This window comes from Hyperolius riggenbachi, chromosome 10 (assembly GCF_040937935.1).
Source record: "Hyperolius riggenbachi isolate aHypRig1 chromosome 10, aHypRig1.pri, whole genome shotgun sequence".
Lineage (NCBI taxonomy): Eukaryota > Metazoa > Chordata > Amphibia > Anura > Hyperoliidae > Hyperolius > Hyperolius riggenbachi.
In genome coordinates, this window is record NC_090655.1 from 119756471 (window position 1) to 119776709 (window position 20239).

The 20239-nt window shown below is 45.2% G+C and overlaps 1 protein-coding gene across 1 annotated transcript in view; it reads right to left on the reverse strand.

The window, feature by feature from the left end:
* The window catches only part of LOC137534116 (inorganic pyrophosphatase-like), a 138121-nt gene that overhangs the window by 23825 nt on the left and 94057 nt on the right, over window positions 1–20239 (reverse strand). The window contains exons 7-8 of the mRNA XM_068255487.1: window positions 8564–8691; window positions 7802–7887 (exon numbers count right to left, since the gene is read on the reverse strand). Of these exons, the coding sequence (XP_068111588.1) occupies window positions 7802–7887; window positions 8564–8691 (214 nt within the window). The remainder of the gene's footprint in view (window positions 1–7801; window positions 7888–8563; window positions 8692–20239) is intronic.

Below are 20239 nucleotides of genomic sequence, written 5' to 3' on the forward strand. Positions count from 1 at the left end.
CAATTAAAGCAAGAACACCACAAAGTCAAGGATGCAAGTTCTTTACTATAACATTTCTTTGAAACTAATGACATATTTGAAGCTATATATAATTAAATGAACTGAATTATTAATTATATGGAGAAAAAAAATGTATATGGATTTTAAAATGAGATGTTAAATTCTCCAAAGGAAAACCAATTACAACTTTTATGCTACCCACCTCAAGAAAGCCTGTTTTCTTACTAACAATGATGTAGTGCAAAATCGTGTACTGACCCCATCTGTATAGATAAGTGTTAAAGGGAAGCCGAGGTGAGAGACAGATGGAGGCTGACATTTATTTCATTTTAAACAATTGCCTGCCAGTCCTGTTAATTTACTGCCTATAAAGGGAACCTAAACTGAGAAGGATATGGATGTGTCTTGTTTAAACAATACCAGTTGCCTGGCAGTCCTGCGGATCTCTTTGGCCACAGTAGTAGCTGAATCACACATCTGAAACAAGCATGCAGCTAATCCAGTCTGACTTCAGTCAGAGCACCTGATCTGCATGCTTGTTGAGGGGCTGTGGCTGAAAGTATTAGAGACACAAGATCAGCAGGAGAGTCCGGCAACTGGCATTTTAAAAGCAAAATCCATATCCTTCTCAGTTTAGGTTCCCTTTAATACTTTCAGCCATAGAAGCTTTTAAAATGAGACAAATATGGCAGCCTATATAGGTCTCTCACCTAGGGTTCCTTTTAAAGGCCCATACCCAGCACGCACATTTTCTGGTGACGTTTCATGAAGATTGGCCATTTTCCCTGATATTTGCAACATCTTGTAACATGGTTTAATTTAAATTAGTTAAACTACGTTTAGCAATTTACGGCAATCACAACAGTCATGACAGTTGCAATCACGGATGATCGTTCTGATCCCTGTAGATGCAAAAGTATTATGATTGTATCGCACCTGACGTGTGCTGTCATGCGCACCCATGGCAATGGATGGCTAAGGGAACAATCGTTCATCGAACCACGTGTCACCAGTGTTTCCCAATCCACCTTCTGCAGTCTTATGGATACATAGCTTAAGGCTTAGGGCTCATTCACACTACAAGAGCTTTTCTAAGCGCTTGTGATTTTAAAAGCTCTTGTTAATGTTATCCTATGTGAGTGTTCACACTGGATAGATGCAATTTTGTAAAAATCCTCCATAGGATTGCATTAGCAAGAGCTTTTAAAATCTCTGGCGTTTAAAGAGCTCTCGTAGTGTGAATCAGCCCTTACTCTACACGAGGCATGGTCAATGAGAAGCAAAATGTTTTTGAGATTATGCAGTACTATACAAATTTTGTATGCAAATTTATGCAACTTGAAAATGGACCAATTAATTTTACCTCAGCAGGATTTGACTGGTTACTTTCAAATTAATGCAGTATTATGCAAATTTATGTAGCTTGAAAATGAACCAGTCAAATCCTGCTGAGGTACAATTCGATTGGTCCATTTTCAAGCTGCATAAATTTGCATAATGTAGGATCAACTCGAAATCATTTGCATTTCATGCACCATCCCTACTCTACACATACGTATAGAAAGGTGGGCACACACTAGTCAACAGTTCTAGTCAATTTAAAGGATAACTGACCTGAGGCAAAGCTACCAAATGTAAGCAAAGAGGTATGTTCAGGCTGGATCCACATACCACTGTGTCCTCGCCGTTTCTCTCCTTGTTTTCTGTGGTTACTTTAATCACTCCTCGAAAAATTAGACTTTTGACCAAACTAACTCTCAGACAGAAAGAGGCAGGCTTGCTGTGATGTTCCCTCCTATCAACCTTCCAGTCCCTCTCCAAGGTATCATCAGCAAAAAACAAAAACAAAAATCAGCTTTCTCCAGCCTCTTGCAGCCGACTGTCCCACGCTGACAGCTCCGATCTCCGCCGCCATCCCAGGCTCCCCGCACGGTGCAGATACCGACCTCGAGGTCGTCCTTACTGCGCTTGCGTGAAGCGCCGCTGTCAATCAAGGCCACGGTGTCCCCGGCTTACTGCGCAGGCACAGAACTTCTGAGGATTGGACAATGCATGGAGGTATGTGGATCCACCATGAACATACCTAGTTAGTTGGGCCCCAGGTCTGCCATATTGAGTAGAGACAGCAAAACTGACTGGATCACTCTTAAGCAGTGTCAAGGTTTCCTCTAACCAGCACAAGTCGATAACATTTTTGTAGTGCATTACCTTGCATAGTACCAGGTTCAAATCAACTCCAATCAGATCACCACCAAAACAAATCATTTTATTGGGACCACCAACATTTGTTAGTGATTGTTTTAAAGATAACCTAAAGTAAAAAAAAATAAAATGAGATGAACTCACCTGGGGCTTTCCTCAGCCCCCTGCAGCCGATCGGTGCCCTCGCAGCTCCGCTCCGATGCCTCTGCACCCGCCGGCGACGACATCCGGTTTGGCCATCACCGGCCGACAGGCATGGGAACGCGAGTGATTGTTCGCGTTCCCAGCCTGTATATCGCCCCCTATGCTGCTATTGCGGCTTCCTGGCCGCAATAGCAGCATAGGGGGCGATATACACGCTGGGAACGCGAACAATCACTCGCGTTCCCATGCCTGTCGGCCGGTGACGGCCACACCGGAAGTGTTCGCCGGCGGGTGCAGAGGCATCGGAGCGGAGCTGCGAGGGCACCGATCGGCTGCAGGGGGCTGAGGAAAGCCCCAGGTGAGTTCATCTCATTTTTTTTTTTTTTTTTACTTTAGGTTCACTTTAACCAAACTGTGGTGATTTCAGCTATTACTTGACCATATGACAACTGGGAATACCTTTTCTTCCCCTTACACTTTCAATTTTTTTTTTAATTTTTTATTTTACACATTAGGACTTAATGAATAATCATCTGCTTTTCTACATGTAAAATTATTTAAAGCAAACCCGAACTGGTTGAGAAACAAAATGTAGATACTTGTCTAAAATGAGGAAAGCCTCTGATTGCTCCAGAAGCTTCACACATTCTCCTCCACCATATTGACCCTATCGCCGCTGGCTGGGACCCTCTTAGTTTGCCGCCACGTTTTCCTTTGTGCATGAGCGTGGTCATACTGCACCTGTAAGAGTATGGCCAAGCCTCTGCCGTGGCACAGAGTCACTTCTGCTTATTGCACATGTGCAGGAGTACTTGTGCAGGCACAGTACAGCCACACTTGTGCAGGAAGGGGAGTACAGCCATGAGAACATACCCAACATACCCAACAAGCTCATCGATATGTTCATTGGGTTTGTGCGTAGCAGCAAAGAGGTCATGAAGGAGGATATCCAGATGCTTTCCTCTAAGTGAGGAGCTTTTTTTTTTTTTTTTTTTTTTTTTGGCTGGTTCAATTTCAGGTGTAAACACAGACTCCACCAGGTTATTGAACAAAAGTAAAGGAAAAATGGAGAAACCATGTGTGAAAAACAAGTCACATGATTCAATAGCTTGTAGAAACACCTTTAACAGCATTAACTTTTTCTGTATGACCATTAGTGCCTGAGTCCACTGGCGCAGTTGTGTCAGCTTTTCTGTTACACATCAATGTTACAGATGCTGAAAAGCAGATAGAAGCAGACTTGAGTTGACTGCGTTAGTGGGCTCAGGCCCTAAGTCTGATTATTGTGGAGGAATTTTGTCCTAGTAGGCTTTACATTGCTGCAGGTCATTGAGATTTGTGGACATTCATTTTGCACAGCATTTTAAGGTCCCTCCACAGCATTTTGATCAACTGATGTCTGGACTTATTGGGCGATTGCAACAATTTTTTTTAAGCCATTTTGTTTGCTTGTCCTGTTGCATGACCCAATATTAGCCTGGCTTTGACCGTTTCACAAATCACCTTACAATTTACTTATTTTGGTGTACAGAGATGAGTAATTGTTCCCTGTTGTGGCCTACTTTGGTTTCCTCAGTACAAAAAGGACATGGTTTCATAAGTCTTGTGGTTTGTTTAGATGCAACTTTGCAACCTGAGCATTTCTTTTTTCTTTTGAGAAGAGGCTCTTTCCTGGAAACCTTTTTATAAAAGTCCCAAAATGTTCAGTCTTTTTCTAGTTGTACTGCCATGAATCTGTATCAAAAGTTATTCTAATTAGTCTGTAATTAGAAAACCTGCCAAGGACAATCACAGTGTCAGAGTTGCAAGAAGGGATGGGGAACAGCTGGTTAATGATTACTACTATTCAAAGCATCTATAGAAGTGATTATTACAAGCACAGGACCAATAGAGATAATACTGTGATAGAGGGTGGACCCTTCGGGCCCCTCTGGCCCAAGGGCCCCGATGCGGTTACCTCTGCAACCCCTATTGCTACGCCACTGTAAACACATATGAATGGCGCAAAGCAAGGTACCAAAACGTCTATATTTATACACAAAGCCACTGTTGCTGATTAGTTTATCACATGCATTTGATTAGCAGCACTTGGCTGCTACAAATGCTCTTCCTGTGAAAGTGGAATCAATATACTTTTTCACACATTCTGTATTTTGACCTAGTCTTTGTAAAATAAAGAATGACAAAAGTAATATGTTATGTGAAGTTCATCTATGGTGGTATGCATCTCTTTTTCAGACCTGCTAAGAACCAGATTTTTCCCCCTAATATTCAAAAGTTTAGAATTAAAAGAGTACTTTTTTTCTCATTACTGTACGTACTGGAAAAAGTAAGCTCTTCTTGCAAAGTTTTTTTTTTTCTTTTGTTGCACATACACTATAAAAATGATAATATTTTTTTAATGGCAAATTATTAAATTTACATGCGGAACTTGGCACTTTAAAGGAGGAGTAACTCCACTTATGTTACTTCTTACTTTTGTTTTTTTTTCCCTATGACAGGTGCATACTATAAATGAACTTCTGGGACTTGTAAGACAGCGCAACCTTTTTTGAATAGATCTTTAACCTCGTCTTTACACAGAGTTTCTGTGTCCAGCTTGCATGGGTGGTACTGCAGTCCATCAATTTGCTAGTCAGTATTGCATGCAACACACGTCTTGTCTCACTGAACACTTCCACGTGTCTATAAAGCTATTCACAGACATGAAATGTCACACAATCCAGCAGAGTGAAGTCAAAGGTAATGAAATCTGGCAGGTTGGCAAACCTTGCCTGATTGCTGTTACATCCCCTGTTGTAACGTATCATCCTAGGTGTCTGCGTGCCACCAGAGATGGAATTATACTCCCCCCGCCCCCCCACCCACTTACAGCCGTACTGTTTATATATACTCTCTGTTTAGATCATTTTACTTTTTTGGTTGTGTTTACGAACGTGGCTTCAATGATTATATTGATTGGAGAATTGACCCCATTAATCCACATCTTACTAGTATTTATAATAAAACGTACAGTGACAGTGCTCGTCATTTATCACATTATGTAAGAAGAACCAACACACAGCTTGGTTACTGAAGACAAACCGCTAAAGGTTGTAGAGTGGGGGTCAGAACAGCAACAAATGCAATTATTGAAGGTGGCATGGGCTGGCATGAGAGTTGGGGTAGTGTAGTACTGTAAGTAGTACGCTCCCCTTGAAGACCTTGGGTCCCGGGCATGAATCTTATCCAGAACACCATCTGCCCAGAGTTTGTATTTTCTCCCCATGTTTATATTAAATTATACACAAAGTACTTTAGAATTTTCAGAAGCATAATAACACAATACATAACCAATTCATAAGGGTAGGTTAACTACTATAATTTATGAAAGCATATGTGTATGCGCTGGCGTTCTCCTCGCTGTTCAACCAAATGTAAGTTACACATGGTTTTTGCTTAGCTGCTCCCAAGGTTTTAAATTTAGGTTAGGTCACTTGCCCGGAGGTTTGCCTCACCGTGGCGCAAGTGTCTAGTATAATATACCGTATTTCGCGCCGTATAAGACGCTCCGGAATATAAGACGCACACAGGTTTAGAGGGCAAAATCCAGGGAAAAAAAAAAAGATATAAACTAAACCTGGTGCGTCCATATTTCAGGAGCGTCTTGTACATGACCTCCCCCAAATGGTGTCCTCCTGTGTCCTGCTGTCTGCCCCCATGTGTCCTGCTGTCTGCCCCCATGTGTCCTGCTGTCTGCCCCCATGTGTCCTGCTGTCTGCCCCCATGTGTCCTGCTGTCTGCCCCCATGTGCCTGCTGTCTGCCCCCATGTGCCTGCCCCCCATGTGTCTACCACCAGGTTTCTGTCCCCCATGTGTCTGCCCCCAGGTTTCTGTCCCCCATGTGTCTGCCCCCAGGTTTCTGTCCCCCATGTGTCTGCCCCCAGGTTTCTGTCCCCCATGTGTCTGCCCCAGGTTTCTGTTCCCCATGTGTCTGCCCCCAGGTTTCTGTTCCCCAGGTGTCTGCCCCCAGGTTTCTGTTCCCCAGGTGTCTGCCCCCATGTGTCTGCCCCCAGGTTTCTGGCCCCCATGTGTCTGCCCCCCATGTGTCTGCCCCCCATGTGTCTGCCCCCAGGTTTCTGGCCCCCATGTGTCTGCCCCCAGGTTTCTGGCCCCCATGTGTCTGCCCCCCATGTGTCTGCCCCCAGGTTTCTGGCCCCCATGTGTCTGCCCCCAGGTTTCTGGCCCCCATGTGTCTGCCCCCCATGTGTCTGCCCCCATGTGTCTGGCCCCCGTGTGTCTGCCCCCAGGTTTCTGGCCCTCATCTGTGTCTGCCCCCCGTGTTTCTGCCCCCGTGTGTGATCGCCGGGTCCCCCCTGCTTGACCCCCTCCTCGTGTCCTGTCTGTGTGTTCTCGCCGGGTCCCTCTCTAATTGAGAAGAGGCAGCTGCTTACCTCCTCCATCTTGCTCGCGGCGATTGAAGACATCCGGCTTCTGTCGGGCGGCTTCCTCTAGTGCCGGGTTGTAATGACGCGTCATCGATGACGCGTCATTACAAGCCGGCACTAGAGGAAGCCGCCCACAGGAGCCGGATGTCTTCAATCGCCGCGGGCAAGATGGAGGAGGTAAGCAGCTGCCTCTTCTCAATTAGGGGGGCCCGAGCGCACACGTTGGGGACACGAGGAGGGGGGCAAGCAAGGAGGGGGAGGAGAGGCCACAGCAGGACGCACAGGCAGGGAATCCCCGACGGCGGGTCGCGGTTCGTATCGGCGGGTGTTCGTAAGTCGGGGATTCCCTGCCTTTGCCGTATAAGACGCAGGGACTTTTTCTCCCCATTTTTTGGGGAGAAAAAGTGCGTCTTATACGGCGAAAAGTACGGTACTTTGCATGCAAACCATATTGGAAGCTAAAGTTCCTCCTAGTTTAATAAATGTTAGCACTTGTCTTGGATGCAGGGCATGCATTTTTCAGTCTAACAGAGGCAGTGTATGCCTGTGCGATTAACCATTCAATTGCAACATATGTTTAGGGACGCGCAGCCTTTCCCCCCACCTTTTCTTAACTGTGTAACTATGTAACTGTCAGGTTAGCTGCTCCCAGCCCCTCCTCCTGAGTTTCCTGTTTGCATAATAAGTAGTAGCAGATTTGCATATGATTTGCATCTGAATTGAATGCAAGGTGTGCAGAAAATCTATTTAGGTGCTGCACACTGAGCTGGTGGTCATTTCAGATGCAGCCTTAGTGGTATGTGCTGGCTTTCTCCTCGCTGTTCAACCAAAAGATATGTAATGAAGCTGCATATTTTAATTGTAAATGCATTAAAAAGCAAACTGGGCAGCAGCCCAATTTACAATTCTCATATCAAACAATGAATTACAAACACAGGATATGGTTCACACAGAGCTTATTAGAAGCAAGAATTCCACAGATGTTTAGAAGCTGCCACGATCTGTATAGAGGAAGGCAAAGCACTCACCAGTTGATTTCCCCTCCATTTGTCTTTTTGGTCACCAGTGCCTTCCAATGAGCATGGGTGCATTTAATCACGTCTATGGCGAAGTCCTGTAAATATAATAACATACTAAAAGTAATCAAGACATTTTATTTGCTTCACTCGGTTTCTATCGTTACTTATTAGTTAGCAGACATTGAAAAGAGAACAGGACAACACAGTTATGTCTGAAATAAAGGCTTGCAGCATTAATTACTCTAGAAGCCGGCATAAATGAGATACTTCTCAGAGATCGCTCAGATGATTAATGCATTTGCAGAAACAGCTCATTGTTGTCATCACCCTCTGCAACTAAACCGGCATCTCTGCCTGAATTCCAGGCTTCATCCGCCTCTGTGGATGAACCGAGCTGCCATTCACGCACAGTATGGGCAAGCACAGAATCAGATATTAACAGGTCAGAAAACGCGCAATCGAATTCATTTTCTGATTGAGGGTGTTTATCCTAGCACTTACCCACGCAGCGTCTGAATGACAAATCCATTTACACACAGAGCTGAAGGCAGCCTGTATATTGGTGCAAGAAAGAGCTCAGATGAGTTTCATCTGTAACTCATCTCCACAAGCCTCCAGCTATAGAGGATATTGGTCTTATCACAAGTTTTGCAGTCATTTTAGGATGTAATTACAAGATTCAGCATACACGGTTATCTTAATGGGTCCGCTTTGTGCTTTATACGTATTCTTCACATATTCTGATACAAACTTAACAGGCATTTGGGGTACCTTATTTTTAAATTCTGCATCAAAGGCGAATTGGTTCTCCGGTTTTCCATCGGGCACTTTGTATCTTCTAAACCAGTCTACAGTAGATTCCAGATAATTGGGTTTCAATCTTCTGACATCTTCGATGTCTAAAGCAAAGCAAATTATCTTCAGCTATTAGGTTTAATTCAAGGAACGTAGAGATGCTTGGGGCTGCTATTTAGCAACACTTAACAATGGGGACTCTGGGGACCGAAGGTTGACAATAAAATAGATCTTCTATTCATTTTATGTTCACAGCTGTATTTTGCAGATGTCAGACTAATAAGGAATAATAAACCCTTTATTAACAAACACCAATAGGTAAGCGATACTTTCTATAGATGGTAAACAGTGCCTTAAAACAAATATGAAGCGAAGAAAAAAAACCCTTATGATATAATGAATTGTATGTGTAGTACGGTTAATGAATAGAACATTAGTAACAAAGTAAAGAGTCACATATTTTTATTTTCATTATATAGCTTTTTTATAATATCGCACCTTTCTATCACAGTAGCAGCTTTGTAACCACACTCTGGGCCATATGCAATTCACTTTTTCGCCTGAGTTTTCTTCTAGGGGATAATTTTTCATCTTCAATTTAAATTAACTTTTTAGCACTTTGCAATGGACAAAGTACCAAAAAGTAGGGTAAAAAGTACTGCCAAAATTATTTTGAGTATTTGTTTGCTTGCTGGTGGAGCCAAAGGCATTTTATTTACAAGCTGTGAAAATATCACCTAGGAGGAAACTCAGGTGAAAAAGTGAATTGCATATGGCCCTCTGTCTTTTTAGCTATAAAGCAAAGCAGAAATAATGACCTTTTTAACTTTCCTGCAGTAAAACCTTATTTAACCACTTGCCGACCGCCCACAGCCAATGGGCGGCGGCAAGGGCTGGGCCCAAACGGCCGCAATACGTCCATCGGCGGCGGGCGTGGTTATGCGCCGATCGCGTCACGCGATCAGGCGCCGGCGACAGGCTCCGCCCCCCCTTGCGCAGTAACCCACCGGCCGTTCGGAAGCGCCGGCGGGTTACTAGCCCTTAGATCGCCGCATGGAAACCGTAGAATACACTTTGTAATGTATACAAAGCGTATTATACAGGCTGCCTCCTGTTCTGGTGGTCCCAGTGATTGAGGGACAACCAGGGCAGGCTGCAGCCCCCCCAGGTAAGCACCCAAGCACACTGATCTGCCCCCCCCTTCCCTCTGATCGACCACAGCACCCATCAGACCCCCCCCCTCCCACCCCTCAGACCCCTGTTTACACCCAATCACTCCCCTAACCACCCTTCAATCACTCCCTGTCACTATCTGTCAACACTATTTTTTCTATTAGGTCCTAAACTGCCCCCTGGGGGCTCCTGATCACCCCCCCCCCCCACACTCTCAGATCCTCCCCAGCCCCCCCCCCCCCCACGTGTACTGTATACATCTATCCTCCCCTGTCAATTACCTGTCATTCACCCGTCAATCACCACCTGTCACTGCCACCTATCAGATCAGACCCTAACCTGCCTCTTACGGGCATCTGATCACCCTCCCACACCATCAGATCGCCCGCAGACCTACCCTCAGATCACCTCCAAAGTGCATTGTTTACATCTGTTCCACCATCTAATCACCCACTGATCACCCATCAATTACCTCCTGTCGCTGCTACCAATCAGATCAGACCCCTATCTGCCCCTAGGGCACCCAATCACCCGTCCACACCCTCAGAACGACCTCAGACCCCCCCACCCCTGTGTACTGTATACATCTATTCTCCCCTGTAATCACCTGTCAATCACCCGTCAATCACCTGTCACTGCCTCCAATCAGATAGGACCTTAACCTGCCTCTTACGGGCATCTGATCACCCTCCCACACCATCAGATCGCCCTCAGATCACCTCCAAAGTGCATTGTTTACATCTGTTCTTCCATCTAAATACCCACTGATCACCCATCAGTCACCCCGTCACTGCCACCAATCAGATTAGACCCCTGTCTGCCCCTAGGGCACCCAATCACCCGCGCACACCCTCAGAACGACCTCAGAACGACCTCAGACCCCCCAGACCTCCCCCCCTGTGTACTGTATACATCTATTCTCCCCTGTAATCACCCCATCATCACCTGTCACTGCCTCCCATCAGATCAGACCCTAACCTGCCTCTTACGGGCATCTGATCACCCACCCACATCATCAGATCGCCCGCAGACCTACCCTAAGATCACCTCCAAAGTGCATGGTTTACATCTGTTCCGCCATCTAATCACCCATCAATTACCCTGTCACCACCTGTCACTGCTACCCATCAGATTAGACCCCTATCTGCCCCTAGGGCACCCAATCACCCGCCCACACCCTCAGACCCCTGCCCTGATCACCTCGCCAGTGCATTGCTTGCATCTATTCCCCCCTCTAATCACACCTTGGGACACCCATCAATCACCTCCTGTCACCACCTGTCACCCCCTAGCACACCTACCCATCAGATCAGGCCCTAATTTGCCCCGTGTGGGCTACTGATCACTCGGCCAAACCCTCACATCACCCTCAAACCCCCTTCCGATCACCTCCCCAGTGCATTGATTTGCATCTATTTTCCCCTCTTACCACCCCCTGAGACACCCATCAATCACCTCCTGTCACCCCCCTAGCACTCCTATCCATCAGATCAAGCCCAATACAACCTGTCATCTAAGAGGCCACCCTGCTCATGACTGGTTCCACAAAATTTGCCCCCTTATAGACCACCTGTCATAAAAATTTGCAGATGCTTATACCCCTGAAAAGTCATTTTGAGACATTTGGTTTCCAGACTACTCACGGTTTTGGACCCCTAAAATGCCAGGGCAGTATAGGAACCCCACAAGTGACTCCATTTTAGAAAAAAAAAAGATACCCCAAGGTATTCCATTAGGTGTATGACGAGTTCATAGAAGTTTTTATTTTTTGTCACGAGTTAGCGGAAATTGATTTTTATTGTTTTTTTTCACAAAGTGTCAATTTCCGCTAACTTGTGACCAAAAAAAAAAATTCTTCTATGAACTCACCATACTCCTAACAGAATACCTTGGGGTGTTATCTTTCTAAAATGGGGTGACTTGTGGGGTTCCTATACTGCCCTGGCATTTTAGGGGCCCTAACCCGCTAGGAGTAGTCTAGAAACCAAAGGCCTCAAAATTACCTGTGAATAGGACGTTTGGCCCCTTAGCGCACCTAGGCTGCAAAAAAGTGTCACACATGTGGTATCGCCGTACTCAGGAGAAGTAGTATAATGTGTTTTGCGGTGTTTTTTTTACACATACCCATGCTGGGTGGGAGAAATCTCTCTGTAAATGGACAATTGTGTGTAAAAAAAAAAATCAAAAAAAAAAAAATAATTGTCATTTACAGAGATATTTCTCCCACCCAGCATGGGTATATGTAAAAATACACCACAAAACACATTATACTACTTCTCCTGAGCATGGCGGTACCACATGTGTGGCACTTTTTTGCACCCTAAGTGCGCTAAGGGGCCCAAAGTCCAATGAGTACCTTTAGGATTTCACAGGTCATTTTGCGACATTTGGTTTCAAGACTACTCCTCACGGTTTAGGGTCCTAAAATGTCAGAGCAGTATAGGAACCCCACAAATGACCCCATTTTAGAAAGAAGACACCCCAAGGTATTCCGTTAGGAGTATGGTGAGTTCATAGAAGATTTTATTTTTTGTCACAAGTTAGCGGAAATTGATTTTTATTGGTATTTTTTCACAAACTTGTGACATAAAATAAAATCTTCTATGAACTCACCATACTACTAACGGAATACCTTGGGGTGCCTTCTTTCTAAAATGGGGTCATTTGTGGGGTTCCTATACTACTCTGGCATTTTAGGGCCCTAAACCGTGAGTAGTAGTCTTGAAACCAAATGTCGCAAAATGACCTGTGAAATCCTAAAGGTACTCATTGGACTTTGGGCCCCTTAGCACAGTTAGGGTGCAAAAAAGTGCCACACATGTGGTATTGCCGTACTCCGGAGAAGTAGTATAATGTGTTTTGTGGTGTATTTTTACACATACCCATGCTGAGTGGGAGAAATATCTCTGTAAATGGACAATTGTGTGTAAAAAAAAAAAATCAAAATTGTCATTTACAGAGATATTTCTCCCACCCAGCATGGGTATGTGTAAAAATACACCCTAAAACACATTATACTACTTCTCCTGAGTACGGCAATACCACATGTGTGGCACTTTTTTGCAGCCTAACTGCACTAAGGGGCCCAAAGTCCAATGAGCACCTTTAGGCTGCTTACACACAGGGACGTTACAGGCGCACGTTAGTGCAGCCTGTAACGCTCCCCCAACGTACAGCAATGTAACACAAGTGGGCTGTTCACACTGCGCACGTTGCGTTACATGTAACGCTGCATGTTCTTCCGAAAGTGCAGCATGCTACGGCGTTACAGCGGCTTAAGCCGCGTTAGACTGTTTGCACATGCGCAGTCATGTTGGGGAGGAGTGGAGAGCGGCCAGGCACATGGCTAATTAATATTCACTTTGTACTTCCTGGCTCCTTTCCCGTGCCCCAGCCGAAAATCAAGATTCTTGGCATCGAATTTGGACCTGGTGACTATGGTCATCAAAATTGGGTTAGTAGGCTGAATGATGTCAGCACCAAAGTAGCACGATGGAAAGGTTGGAAATTGACCTTTAGGGAAAGGGTGGACCTGATCAAGAGCCATCTGGTTCCAATCCTCTTATATGTCAGCTATGTTGCAGTTTTGCCTCAATCCCTGTATGCAAGGATCTGTGATCTGTTTTTCCAGATGCTCTGGGGAAGTAGATTAACCTATTTTGGTTCCTGGACGTAGAAACTACGTCCAGGAACCATGCGCGCTCCCGCGGCCGATCGCACGCGCACTCCCGGCCGCGGATTGGGTAGCCACGGAATCAATGTATCGGGCTATGGTGCCCGATCACTGATTCCTCTCCCCCGCTGAAAAAGCGACAGCTTCTCTTGGAAGCTGTGCTTTTTCTGGCCGTTGCCTTCCCCCTGCGTCAGTCTAAGCGCGTGTTACGCTTAGAGTGACGTCATGTAAACAAACTCATGGCCGCCATCTTGTGGCCAAAAAGTAAAACTACAACTAAAAGTATAAATAATTGAAAACAACACACAATTACATTATACAACTATAGTTTACATCCCACCCTCCCAAAAATACCCAAATAAAATGTTTTAATATAAAAAAAAACCATTACAATAAAAAAAAACATGTAAATATAAGGGTCTAAACTTTTTATATATCAATGTAAAGATGAAATATTTCTATATTTTTTTTTTTATTTTAAACTTGTAAATAGTGATAGATGTAAAACGGAAAAAATGCACCTTTATTTCCAAATAAAATATTGTCGCCATACATTGTGATAGGGACATAATTTTAACGGTGTAATAACCGGGACATATGGGCAAATACAATATGTGAGTTTTAATTATGGAAGTACCGTATTTTCCGCCATATAAGACGCACTTTTTCTCCCCCAAAAATGGGGAGAAAAAGTCCCTGCGTCTTATACGGCAAAGGCAGGGAATTCCCAACTTGCGAACGCCCGCCGATACAAACCGCCGACCCGCCGCCATTGGGGATTCCCTGCCTGTGTGGGCGATCACTGTGCCTGGCTCCCCCGTGTGCCACAGCTTTTCCTTTCTATTTTCCTCCTGCCCCGCTCCATGTGCGCAAATCCCACGTGTCTCCGATATGCCCACCTCCTCCCCCCTTGTCTCCAATATGCCCCCCCCCCGTGATGCCCACCGTAAATCCTTCCCCCCTCCGGGTCTGCAGCTGTAGCGGCTTACCTGATACATGCCGCCGCGAAGTCTGCAGACACCCGGCTACTCCATGTGTTCCCTCTACTGCGCGGCTTGTACTGATTGCGTCATCAGTAGCCGCGCAGTAGAGGAAACATATGGAGTAGCCGGGTGTCTGCAGACTTCGCGGCGGCATGTATCAGGTAAGCCGCTACAGCTGCAGACCCGGAGGGGGGAAGGATTTACGGTGGGTATCTCGGAGACACGGGGGGGGGGGGGGGCATATCGGAGACACGGGAGGTGGGCATATCGAGAGACGGGGGGGGGGGGGGAGATGGGCATATTGGAGACACGGGGGAGGTGGGCACATGGAGGGGGGCAGGAGGAAAATAGAGGGGGAGAAGTGAGGCATTCGGGGGAGCCAGTCAAAGAAGGACATGTGGGGGAGCCAGGACACATGGGGACAGGACACATGGGGACAGGACACATGGGGACAGGACACATGGGGACAGGACGACACATGGAGACAGGACACAGGAGGACACATGGAGACAGGACACAGGAGGACACATGAAGACAGGACACAGGAGGACACATGGAGACAGGACACAGGAGGACACATGGAGACAGGACACATGGAGCCAGGACACAGGAGGACACATGGAGCCAGGACACAGGAGGACACATGGAGAGAGGACACAGGAGGACACATGGAGACAGGACACATGGAGCCAGGACACAGGAGGACACATGGAGCCAGGACACAGGAGGACACAGGGAGACAGGACACAGGGAGACAGGACACAGGGAGACAGGACACAGGGAGACAGGACACAGGGAGACAGGACACATGGAGACAGGACACAGGAGGACACATGTGGGAGACATGACAAAGGACACATGGGGAGAAGGGGCACACAGGACACATGGGGGAGATGGCGCACACAGAAGGGAGACATGGGGCACACAGGAGGACAGATGGGGCACACAGAAGGACAGATGGGGCACACAGGTGGAGAGATAAGGTACAGAGGAGGACACAACATGTTCAAAGATGCTCCTGGAATATAGACGTACCAGATTTAATATATATTTTTTTCCCAGGTTTTTGCCCTCTAAACTTGGGTGCGTCTTATATTTCGGAGCGTCTTATACGGCGCGAAATACGGTATGTATTATTTTAAATCTATAATGGCTGAAAATTGAGAAATAATTTTTTCCGTTTTTTCTTATACTTCCTGTTAAAATGCATTTACAGTAAAGTGGCTCTTCGCAAAATGTACCCCCCCAAAGAAAGCCTAATTGGTGGCGGAAAAAACAAGATATAGGTCAGTTCATTGTGATAAGTAGTGATAAAGTTATAGGCTAATGAATGGTAGGTGAACATTTCTCAAGTGAAAACGACGGAACGTGAATGGGTTAAACATCATGCGTAGAAGCATCACCTACAGAGCCAGGCGGGAGGGTGGCATAGACATGGTCAACCCAATTGTTTTCTTTACTCTGATTTTTATTAAACACAATCTTGGTAATATGTTTGCAGAGAACCAACCTGACTGGGTAGCATCTTTCGGACCTGGTTTGGGACTTACCTCAACAGTTGGGAAAGTGGTGGTCCAGTGAAGAGACTGGCGTCACGTTGTGTCTATCTTCCGACCTATGTTATGTGCTTGAGAAAATTAAGGCAGTGGGGATTGACTGTGGAGGATATCAAATCGGTCGAGAGGCGTGTCCTTACGAGCCGGGTGGTAGACTCATACTTTCATAAGCCACTGTACCTGAGAGATTGCCCAAGCGTAAAATTGGAGGAGGGTTTGCGACTTCTTAATTCACCGCGGATTCCAAATAAATTGTGGGATATTGCTTGGCTCTCTTTTCATGGCAAGCTTTACGTTAGAAGTAATGTTAAGTGCTTGAAGGTGGAGGCACGTGGATGTCCTCATGAGGAGTGTGGTGGTGTTGAGGAATCCATGGACCACTTTCTACTTCATTGTCCTTTTAACGTTGAAGTGTATAAACAGGTGGGTGGAAGCCTAGGTATTCCCTTTCTGGAGCGTCTAAGTTACGCAGAGTGGGCGTATGGAGCATTCAGACACCACCAGGGTTTTGATTTATGCACCTTATACTTAGTCAGCTTAGTTGTTAGGCAGCACACATGGTTGGCACAGTGTCAGGTACCACTTAGGCATAAAACCATTCCTGTTCAGGTGGTGGTAGGCAATATTCTGGGTGAGGTATCTAGGATCCGGGACTTGGAGAGGCGTAGTTTGGGCAGAGGTGCCTGGGTTCTTGGCAGAACATCAGGCCTCCTTAGCCTATCTCCGTCTCTTATGGGTGAGCTTTCTGTTTCTTATCACCCTTTTCAGTTTTTTTGTTTTTTTTTCATACCTTTTTTGATGATTGGCCGCAGACATAATTAGTGGAGCTATCCCTCCAACTAACTTATGGGTGTCTTTGTTTGTCCTGTGTTGATTTTGATATTTTTGTCTTGGTTTACCCCTCCTGCATAAATGGCAGAATGAGTGGTTATTGTTTCTGGTGATAGTCACTTGTTGGGTGTAGGGTGATGGATTCATGTTTCCTGTTGTCCTGTCTGGTTTTAAATGTAGATTGAGTATTCTTCTGCTCAGGGAGTTTGTGATATGGATAATTTATCAGCTTGTGTAAATAGTATTGTTGCTAATACATTATGTATAGGATATACAATGTATATATCGATTATGTATGTTTTGCTTTTGTGATCCTTTTGATCACGAATATCATTATTATTTATTGTATTGTATATTTTGTATATATTTTTTCAATAAAAATCAATATTCAGTGCACGTTGTGACGTGCAGTGTTTACTTCCTGGTGCGGCCGCTCTGTGCGGCGATTGGCCGGCAGGACCACGTGATTGATGCCGCATGCGTCCAAGAGTACGCATCACGGACGCCAGAGTGAGCTGCACAACGCGGCTCACTCTGACGTGCACATCGAAGAGCACCAGGCCTTGCGTTAGGTGCACTTTATGCGACCTTAACGTAGCACCTAACGCAACGTCTTGGTGTGCAAGTAGCCTTAGGCTTCACAGGGGTGCTTACAATTAGGCACCCCCCAAAATGCCAGGACAGTAAACACACCCCACAAATGACCCAATTTTGGAAAGTAGACACTTTAAGGTATTCAGAGAGGAGCATAGTGAGTCTGTGGCAGGTTTCATTTTTTTTTGTCGCAAGTTAGCAGTAATGGAAACTTTTTTTTTTGGTCACAAAGTGTCATTTTCCGCTAACTTGTGACAAAAAATAAAATCTTCTATGAACTCACCATGCCTCTCAGTGAATACTTTGGGATGTCTTCTTTCCAAAATGGGGTCATTTGGGGGGTATTTATACTATCCTGGAATTTTAGCACCTCATGAAACATGACAGGTGGTCAGAAAAGTCAGAGATGCTTCAAAATGGGAAAATTCACTTTTGGCACCATAGTTTGTAAACGCTATAACTTTTACCCAAACCAATAAATATACACTGAATGTTATTTTTTTTAATCAAAGACCTGTAGCATAATAAATTTGGGCAAAAATGTATACAGAAATTTTACTTTATTTTAAAAATGTCAGCACAGAAAGTAAAAGAAAAATCTTTGACAAAATTCATGTCTTTTTTGATGAATATAATAAAAACTAAAATTCGCAGCAGCAATCAAACAGCACCAAAAGAAAGCTGTATTAGTGACAAGAAAGGGAGGTAAAATTCATTTAGATAGTAGGTTGTATGACCGAGCAATAAACCGTGAAAGCTGCAGTGGTCTGAATGGAGAAAAAGGCTCTGGTCCTTAAGGAGTAGAAAGACTGTGGTCCTCAAGTGGTTAAAGAGAATCTGTAAGAAAAAAAAAAATCCCTCTGGCGCATACTTACCTCGGGAGGGGGAAGCCTCTGGATCCTAACAAGGCTTTCCCCTGTTCTCCCTCCAAGTGCCAGGGTCCCACGAAGGTGCAGGGAGGTAAAGGTTTACCTACGGCGAAAGGCAAAGTAGCCACTCTTCATTTGGGTTAAGGTGGAAATAGCTGACCTGATCGATCCACTCTACTGCGCAGGTGTGAGTTCTTTTGCCCCTGCGCAGTAGAGCGGATACAATCGGGCTTAGCTATTTCCGCCTAGCTTCAACGAAGAGCAGCTACTGCGCCTGCACTGGATCCTGGAGATGTAAATAAATCAAGCCTTGTCATGCTTGTCAGGTGGAAGATTCGGGGGAGCCAGCGATAGATTCCCTGAAGCTACAGGGGAGGGGGAAGCCTCCTTAGGACCCTGAGGCTTCCTCCTACCAAGGTAAGTATCCCCCAGAGGTTTTTTTTTTTGCCTTTACAGAGAGTCTTTAACCACCTGGGTGTTACAGACGAGCTCAGCTCGTCCAGTAACGCCGCGGTGGATTGCTCAGGCGCTGGTGGGCCGATTTGCATAATTTTTTTTAAAACATGCAGCTAGCACTTTGCTAGCTGCGTGTTTTCCTGATCACCGCCGCTCGCCGACGATCCGCCGCAAAAGAGGGCCCCCCCCCGCAGACCCCTTGCACAGCCTGGCCAATCACCGCCAGGCTGCGCTATGGGGTGGATCGGGACTCCCTCTGACGTCACAACGTCGATGACGTCATTCTGTTCGTCGTCATGGCGACAGGGGAAGTCCTACAGGAAATCCCATTTAGAACGAGATTTCCTGATGGTGGGAGGGAGAGAGCAGGGAGGGGGGAATCAAGTAGCCTGCGCTAGGCTAGCTACATAAAAAAAAAAAAAAAAGAAAAAAAAAAAAGGTCAAAAAACTCCTCCCGCGGCCGTGCTTAATCAAAACGCCAGGAAGGTTAAAGTCTCTCACCGTTTCTTGGCTGTTTAAGTGCTTCAGAAAACAGGACTAGATTAAACTCAGTTGGGTTGATTAGCTCAGAAAAGCTCTTTTGCATAGATAACTGAAGTTTAACTTTTACTGTGCTGAAAACAATAGGAGACTCTGTTCTTTGGTACTGATGCTCCATTTCTTAGCTGTACTACTCATACAATTCATTATCTTATAAGTAAAATTTTGCTTCAGGTTTGCTTTAAGTGCCACAAGGGTTCACACTGTACAGTTCAACACTGTTCAATGAACACCCCCCCCCCCCCTGATCTATTAAACGGATCAGTTTTTATTTGGGCATCACTTTGTCATCCGTTGCAGACTCACTTGCGCACCATTTGATGGAATGGACCAAACTGATCTGTTCGTATTGAGTAATGTGAACGTATCCCATTGATTAACATACGTTCTTTTTTTTTAATGACAGCATGAACCGTCCCATAGGCTGTCTGTTTCATTTTATGATCTTTGCTATAAAAAGTAGCAGCTAGAAACGGAGTACTCGGTTGGTAATGCTTTGATGTTTTCAGTCTATAGTGTATTATTTTCTTTACATGCCCAAAGTTATAATATATTCAGTCACACACTGTTCTATAGAGGAATACACTGACATAGGTCACAGGGAAGGCTTTCCTGTCATTGGTATGCAAGTATACTGTCAACTAAAAGCCTAGAAAGAATGAATCATGAATGCATGGTCAGTATTCATTGTTAAATTATTCAGTTGGGCAGACCAACTTGTGAAAGAGGTTCACCCTTACTCTGCTATACATGGTCTATGATCAGCATGCAAGCTGAGAGTACGGTCACCTAGGACAGTTCCAGCCTTGATTCTGCCTGACAATAGGATGGCGAGATGCTTTTTCTCAGCTACATGCTGTGATCACATCATCAAAACAGACTTCCATCCTCAAGAGAAATGCAAGTACAAGGCTCTGACAGTTCTTCAGATCAGCTTCATAGTCATTCACAAATAAGAGGAAAACATTCACATGTCT